The 8,487-nt window shown below is 44.9% G+C and overlaps 1 protein-coding gene across 1 annotated transcript in view; it reads right to left on the reverse strand.

The window, feature by feature from the left end:
* CLRN2 (clarin 2) overlaps window positions 1-5,135 on the reverse strand; it is an 11,335-nt gene extending 6,200 nt beyond the window's left edge. The window contains exon 1 of the mRNA XM_005878122.2: window positions 4,187-5,135. Within this exon, the coding sequence (XP_005878184.1) occupies window positions 4,187-4,439 (253 nt within the window). The 5' untranslated portion in view covers window positions 4,440-5,135. The remainder of the gene's footprint in view (window positions 1-4,186) is intronic.
* Window positions 5,136-8,487: the final 3,352 nt, after the last annotated feature.

The raw sequence follows: 8,487 nt of genomic DNA on the forward strand, positions 1-8,487 counted from the left end.
CTGCCAACTTAGGCCTGATCCCCCGGGGAGTGGACCTAAGCCAGCAGGTGGTCATCCCTTGAGGGGTCCCAGACTGCGAGAGGGCACAGGCCGGGCTGAGCGACCCCCGCCCTGTGAAAGGGTCGTTCGACCCCCAAAGGGGTTGCGACCCACAGGTTGAGAACTGGTGCTCTAAACCCTACCTTTCATACCCATCTTACAAGATTGTCCAGCAGATCAAGTAAAGTTGTGTAGGGATGATAATAGCGCCCACCAGTGGGCACTATGGGAAGCAAGGAGCATCATTGTGCATCCCTCATAATGACTCAGCAAGGTAGACATTATCTCCCCATGTCTGGTGGACACTCAATTACGTTGCACACTACTCTGAAAATGTCCATATGCATGTGGCAGGATAATTGAGTATTGGTATTTGTTTTCTCTATATTTGCCACTATGTTCTAGCTGTGAAGATTAAAGGATATATCATAACAGAATATTTTAAATATTGCCTGGGAAAAAGTCAGTTCCCCAAAAGGGTGGCTGTGGTTGTTGCTGTTACTATTTTTACTCTCTGACTTCGAAGATCCTCAGTCTCCTCATCAGTGTAATGGGGGTAATGATACCTGCATAGTGTATGAATTGGGGGTAATCAGCATTGACTGAGCATTAGTCAGTGGCTGAGCATTTTACATTTTTTCTCTCCTTCCATCCTTGTGACAAGGATATGTGGTAGATTTTATGAACCCCTTTTCCCCACAGGTTTGGAGACATTAACTCCCTTATCTTTGGGGAAGGTGACCCTGAACTCTATACATAGGATTATAGTCTTGTGTAGCCTACAGAGTTTAGATCACTATTTTCAGTAGTTATACATGAAGACTTCAAAATGATGGAACACTAAAGAAATGGGCAGACCCACTCGTCTGCAACTATCCCAGGGTTTCTACTGAACACCTCCCGGTCAAATTGGGGTCCGTCTTTGAACTCCAAAGTCCCTCCTTCATCATTTGATACCACTGACCAGAACCTCTTTGTCCCCCTCAGGATCCAGGACTCAAAGCTCTCCTGGGTCCACTCACCCCATTCCTTTCCCCTTGGGGCCTTTGCTGGCTCACTGCCTCCCGTTATTCATGGAAGGTGGGTGTCTCCCAAGGCTGAGGGTGAGCGTTTTGGGTCCTTCTTCCTTTAAAGTGTCCTTTCCACTCAGAAGTTTCCAGACACTCCATGTCTACGTCCTTAGTTTTGATCTAACTTCCTGTCTGGGAGTGTTTCCATTTACAACAGTTATCTCCAGGTTATCACATCAGCACTGGAAACCGTACCCTGGAAAAGAAACTCCTTTCCAAGGGATTTTCCTGGGTAAGGCTTCTTCTCGCCTTTTCCTTCCCTCCTACCTCAGTGCCCCTAATATACATTTGTTTTTCTTTTCACACTTTCAGCCCTTTTTCATTCCAAACATAGTAGCTATGCCTGGTTACCTACTTGTTTCATTATCCCTTTCTTCCTTTTTAAAATATATTTTTATTGATTTCAGAGAGGAAGGGAGAGGGAAAGATAGAAATATCAATGATGAGAGAGAATCATTGATCAGCTGCCACCTGCACACCCCACACTGGGGATCGAGCCCGCAACCTGGGCATATGCCCCAACTGGGAATAGAGCTGTGACCTCCTGGTTCATAGATTGACATTCAACCACTGAGCCGGCTGGCTCATTATCTCTTTTTTTGAAATGCAATCCTGAGAACACGACTAGCAGCGCAATCCTCACCAAACACTTAAAGTAGAAAAGAATCACTATGTGATTGGCAAAGATAAAAAAGTTTGCTAATACAGTGTGTTGATAAAGGTGTCAAACAGTGTAGAATATTAATTCATATACTCTCCTGAGAAGGCAATTTGGTAATTCTTCTACTCTCCTGAGAGGGCAATTTGGTAACTCTATCAAAGCGATTTCACGAGAGCACACCCACATATGTTCAAAGCTGTATACCAGTATATTGGATATTCATTCCAGTAGCAAAAGATTGGAGAAAAATCAAAAGATGAAATTGCTAGTCATGTGTCCTTAGGTATGAAAAAGGATCTTAACTGGTTGTAATATACAGTTGACTTTTTTCCCCTAAATTTTTTTGATTGATTGATTTTAGATAGATAGATAGATAGATAAATCAATTTGTTGTTCTCCTCATTTATGCATTCATTGGTTGATTATTGTATGTGCCCCCTACTGGGGATGGAACCCACAACCTCGGCGTATCAGGACGTGGCTCTAACAAACTGAGCTACCCAGCCAGGGCTACAGTTGACACTTGAACAACATGGATTTGAACTTCACAGGTCCACTTACATGCTGACCATTTTCATCTTGTAAACAGATGGCATCAACTTACAGTTGTGGGGCACTGGCACCTCTAACCCCCATGTTGTTCCAGGGTCAACCGTATAGTGCTTTGGTTTTCTTTATGATTGGTTTGGAAATTGATTCTCTGGGGTGTTTCCTTTTAACTTGTCCTTTATTTTGATTTCATTGTTCGTGTGTGTGTGTGTGTGTGTGTGTGTGTGTGTGTTCAGCCTTTTATGTTATTTTTTTTTTTAAATCCTCACCCTAGGATATGTTTTTTAAAGATTGATTTTGAGAGAGAGAAACATCAATCAGTTGCCTCCCATACGTGCTCAGACTGAGGATCGAACTCGAAACCTAGGTATGTGCCCTGACCTAGAATCGAACCCCTGATCTTTTGTTGTACATGATGACACGCCAACCAGCTGAGCCACCTGGCCAGGGCTATGTTATGTTTTTAATAGAGCTATATATTTCAATATCCTCACTATCCCATTCTAATTTAATTGCCAGGTAAATGCAACTATTCCTATTTTCTTGAATGCATGTAACAAAATATGTATTTCCTTCATGTATTTAAATGATGTCAATTTGTATTAGAGTATTTGTCAATGGCCCAGCTTCTGTCTTTATACATTTAATAAGATACTAACCCTGGTCAGGTTCTTAAGAACTACAATTTTGAAATATAAAATCAAATAATGAATAAAATTCCTTATTCTCAGCAATATGCTGAGTAATTTTGATTTTGTATTTTGTAGAACTCTGTTCTCACCAGCAATCTGACTCCAAAGGCTTGCAGGATATTGCCTTTTTTGTTTTTGTTTTTTCTTTCCAGAAGACCAGCCATGGAGTCCTGCTCTATTTACATCCAGAGCAGCTCTGACGTGACACTGGATGCCAGCCAACACTAGTGCCTGTCAGCTGATGCTCGTGCCCGCCCACGTTCATGGCCAGCAGCCTTGCCTGAGGTCTCCTGCCAGCAAACATGCAAGCTAGGCTTTGAACCGGGGTAGTCTGATTCCAGAGCCCAGCACAGAGCCCATTTGCTTTTCTCATACTACAAAATTTTTAATTTTTTTTTTTTTTATTTCAGAAAGGAAGAGAGAGGGAGAGAGGGATAGAAACATCAATGATGAGAGAATCATTGATCGGCTGCCTTTTGCATGCCCCTCACTGGGAATCAAGCCTGTAAACTGGGCACATGCCCTGCCCAAGAATTGAACCATAACCTCCCGGTTCATGGGTCAACACTCAACCACTGAGCCACACCAGCCGGGCAGACTCCCAAGCTTTTATATAAACAGAAGTGGAAGCAGTTGCCACATTCCCTGATGGCTGGTTTCTGCCTGCAGCCTACTGCACCTGCCTGTGGGTCTGGCTGGGAGTGCCTGAGGCAGGGGGCGTGGCCAGGAAGTCCCTCTCTGCTCTGCTGTTTCCTGGCTGGGCGGCCTCAGGCAAGTTATGCAACCTATCTGAGCCTCAGTGTAGTCCTCTGTAAAATGGGATCGTTAATAATTCCCTCTTTATAAATTTGTTGTAAGGCTTAAGAGACCAGCTGTGTGAAGCACTAGCAGAATGTCTGCCACATGTAAGCACTCAATATTTTACTAGCTATTATTAATAGTGGTAAACGAAAAGGAATACAAGTCCCTATTTCTAATGTTTCTACGAGCGTTCACAGGGGAAAAAAGGTCTCTTCTTAGTGCTGAACAAGAACCCCTGGGTGAGTGTGGATTTTGTCACTGTGTCTCAGGGTGAGGCAGAAGTCAAACTCCACATTTAGACATAAGCACCTTTCCCGATTTGGAAAATTAAGTGTTAGAATCTAAAGCATCTTTCCTGCCCCGAACATACTCACTCGTGAATTGGGACTCGCGGCCCCCGAGCCCGCACTGCCGCACCTTGCACCCTCGGAAGAGCCCGTAGTAAATGTCCCCAATGAATTTGACCAGCTCTGGGTCGGTGGCGTTGACCAGGTCCACTCCCGTCTGACAAAGGATCTTCCCACTCAGCCAGTGGGGCAGCACCAGAGCAACAATGATGAGGATGAAGGAGGCGAAGCTGAGTAGTGATGCCAGCCCGTACCACACCTTCTTGAACCATCCAGGCATCCTAGTGGGTGCGGGTCACCCCCCAGGCGTCTGAGCCGCAGCGGGGGCTGTTGACATCTTCCAGGCACTCGATGACCCTCTGGCCCAAGGTCGGCTCTTCAAAACCCAACATTTCAAGATCCCAAGTCCATCCGCGGGTCCTCCCTCAGCGCCTGCGTCCACGGCCGGTGTTTACAACCACGTCCCTAAGCCTCTGAGAGACGGTCTTCACCCGAGAGGGTAGATGAGTGTGTTACTGAAGGAAGTAACCCTATACCTCCCACTAGACTAATGTTTCAGCCCAGGGTTTAATTGTTCCTCGTTTCAAGTATTTAAATAACCCTGGTGTGGTCCTCTTCACGACGAAGATGTTATTAGCAGGCAAAACCAGGCAGATCTGACTATAAAGAGACACCAGCAATCATCCAAAATGCCTACAGTGGAAGGAAGAAAGTGGAATGATTAGCCCTTGAATATTGCCAACAATGCATGGTGTCGAATGTCGATCACTCCGATGCGTGCAGGGCACTTCTTTCTCTAAGATGTCACCGCTGTCAGAAATACCGTGAGATGACTTCTGTGCCGAAGGCTTTTAACTGACGTGTGTAAACCGGGCTTTACGGTGGTTCCTGGATGTATTCCTGGGTGAATCTGCCATGGGTAAGACTGCAGCCCGGGTCCCGCACTATAGTCCTCTCTTCCGCCCCCTGCCTGTAGCATCACTGAAATGGGAAAGGAACGTGATTTTCCAACGTGTTAGCAAATAATGATCCCCCCACTGGGCTCTTCCTCTCTTTTTCTTTTAATCTGCAGGCACTAGAAAAGAAAGTCCCTTATTTCTTATACTGTAGCTTTAAAAATGTTGACTTGTGGTGTATTGCTTTAATGTTACCTTAATATCTTGTGAGACAGCCCTACCGGTTTGGCTCAGTGGATAGAGCGTTGGCCTGTGGACTAAAGGGTCCCAGGTTCGATTCTGGTCAAGGGCATGTACCTTGGTTGTGGACACATCCCCAGCAGGAAGCAGCTGATCGATGTTTCTCTCTCATCGATGTTTCTAACTCTCTACCCCTCTCTGTAAAAAATCAATAAAATATATTTTAAAAAGTATCTTGTGAGACTGGCAATGGCTTTGGGGAGCAAGATTGGGCAGAAGCGTCACGGAAAAATTCCTTTTTGGTCACAGAAGTCTGGAGGGGGGCTCCCCAGCGTTCCTTGCTAACCAACAGGAGGTTCGGGGACCTCAGCTGGAGAGTGCCGAGGGGGAAGTGGGACAGGAGAATGGAAAGCCAGGTCCCTTCCCTATAACTGGGGTTCACGTCTGTGGTGTCTCCACAACGAACACAAAGAAGAGCCCCCCTCCCCGAAGCTTCTGCAGAGCTCTACCACCTGCAAAGGGCTTTCCCAGGGCTTGCCCACCCTGATGCTCCATAACCCTCTGTGGGAGGCGGGGGATGTACTGACTATTCCAGCCATTTCTCTCCTGAGAACACTGAGGGTCAGGTCTTTGACCTGCAATAGCTCATCTTCATCATCTATAACTGGGGTCAGGTCTTTGACCTGCAATAGCTCATCTTCATCACAATGACCTTAAAGTAAAGTGGGGCCTTGACTTATGAGTTTAATTCGTTCCCTGACGGAGCTTGTAACTCAAATTACTCGTATGTCAAATCAACAGTGAACGAGTGAGACACGTGATGCTGGGCTGATGTTGTGGCGTTCACTGTGACGTTCGCTGCGCCAACTAGCGGTGGGGTATCTGAAGCTGGCTCGTAACCCGAATTTTAGCTCACAACTCAAAGCAAAAAATCAGCCTAGAGACGGCTCGTATCTCGAAAAACTCGTTAGTCGGGACACTCGTAAGTCAAGGCCCCACTGTATTTGAAACAATGTCAGTGCTACCTCTTCCCCAAAAGACACCATGGAGAGATAGATGAGAGATGAGAGAAGGAATTTTTTAAAGGCATTTACTTTGAAAAACCCCAGTTTTGCAGAGTTAGGACACACAAATTGGTAGTTAGAAAATTGTGATGAGGATGCAAAGTACAGCATAGGGGACACAGTCAATAATATTGTAATAACTATGTATGGTGTCAGGTGGGTACTGGAAATATTGGGAGAAACATTTTGTAAACTATGCTGTACACCTGAAACTAATGCAAAATAATATTGAAAGGGAACTGTAATTGGGAAATAAAATTTAAAATAAAGTAAAAAAAAAAGAGTTCTTGACACATGAATACTTTGCCAATAATGACATTCTGTTTTAACATGAAGCGTGCTCTGAGAGGCAGGACATGCGCAATACTTTTGCATCACATTTTGGCCCCAAATGATGTACCCATGTCAACTTTTGATGTTTCAGAGGTGAAGCCATTCTGTTTAGAAACACTCTCTGGGAAACAACTGATTCCCAACAAGCCCTTGGCGTGACATTGGAGATGTGGTTGAGCAGAACCATGAAAGGCCTGGGTTCAAATTCCTACTCTTCTGGGCACGTGCCCGGGACTCTCATGACTCCGTTTCCTAACCTGTCATAGGACTGCGGTGCGAGGTAACATGAAATGGCCCATGAAGATCACTTAACACGCGCGTGGCATATAGAGGGCCCTAAATAACCGGCGTTCGCCCCATCCAGTCTCCCAGTAATCCTATTGCTGGTAATGAAGCTTCTGATAATTAAATGAATTACAGGATGCAGCCTGTTCTCTCATGACGTACTCCTGCATGCCGTATCTGGCACAAGTTTATTGCATAAACGTGCATGTGTGCTGGGTACAGGGCCCTGTGTTTGTGTGGAGGGTGACACAGAGGTGTGTGATATGGGATCCTGCTGGCAAGGTTACAACAGAGTTAGGACAGCGGTTCTCGACTAAGGGTGATTTTGCCTTCCCCCCTCCCGGACATTTGGAAATACCTGGTGATATTTTTGATTGTGATGACCAGGGTGTGGGGCGCTGCTCCTGGCCTCTAGGAGGTAGAGACCAGAGATGCTGTAAGCATCCTAGAAGGCACAGGATAGATGGCCCCCCCCCCACCCCCAACCCATGGCCCGCACAGAACCGACAGTGCTGTGATTGAGAAACCCTGTATGAGGGGCACAGAGTGAACTATTTGCAAGAGAGCAAATGCCTATTGGTGAGGCAGGTGGTACCATTTGGTGGGGCTTACACACAGTCACAGAGGTCCAAGGATAATATTATAGGACTTGACACCATTGAACTTGTGTTCCCATCAGACCAGAGGCCTGTTACGTACTCATATTTTTAAGTAAGCAGTATTTATTTTTATTAAAAGCATTAATTTGGGAGATACAAACACTTAAACTACAGTATGCTACAATTTTTGTATCATTGGTTTGGTAAATTTTAATGCTTAAATATGCCCCCCCAAATTGATATTAAAATATCCCACTTACTCCCAAAATGCAAGAAGCCTGGAACTCACAATCTCTAAGAGGCCCAATGAATTGTAACATAAGTGGTGGCAAAAATGTCAATATTACTAATGCTCAATCGGCATTTATTAAACTCCTACTACTATTTAGAGCCACACAGCTGTAGTACTAGCTTTTAAAACCCTTTCCGAAACCAAAGGCAGCTAGGCCATTATATTCCCCTTTTACTGGCGAGGAGACTGAGGCTATTAAGCAGGGTGGCCAGGCAGTAGCCTTCACTTGTACTTAGAGGAAAACTGTATTACTCATGGTTTGTCTTTTTTTTTTTTTTAGTTTTTAACTTAATTTTTAATATTTTAATTACAGTTGACATACAATATTCTATTAGTGTCAGGTGTACAACATAGCTGTTACAATATTATTGACTATATTTCTTATGATGTACTTTATTTTATCTCATGACTATTTTGTAATTGTCAATTTGTACTTTTTTTTCTTCTTTCTTTATTGATGAAGGTATTACATATGTTCTCACTCGTGGATTGTCTTCTCTCGCCAGTAGACTCCCATTCTCTGATCCTGAGATGATGGCCGGGGCCATCCCACTCCCGCCCTCCTGCTCTCCACCGCTACGGCCTTAGCCCCGCGCCCTGCACGCCAGTCCCCCATACC

Source organism: Myotis brandtii, unplaced genomic scaffold (assembly GCF_000412655.1).
Source record: "Myotis brandtii unplaced genomic scaffold, ASM41265v1 scaffold547, whole genome shotgun sequence".
Taxonomy (NCBI): Eukaryota; Metazoa; Chordata; class Mammalia; order Chiroptera; family Vespertilionidae; genus Myotis; species Myotis brandtii.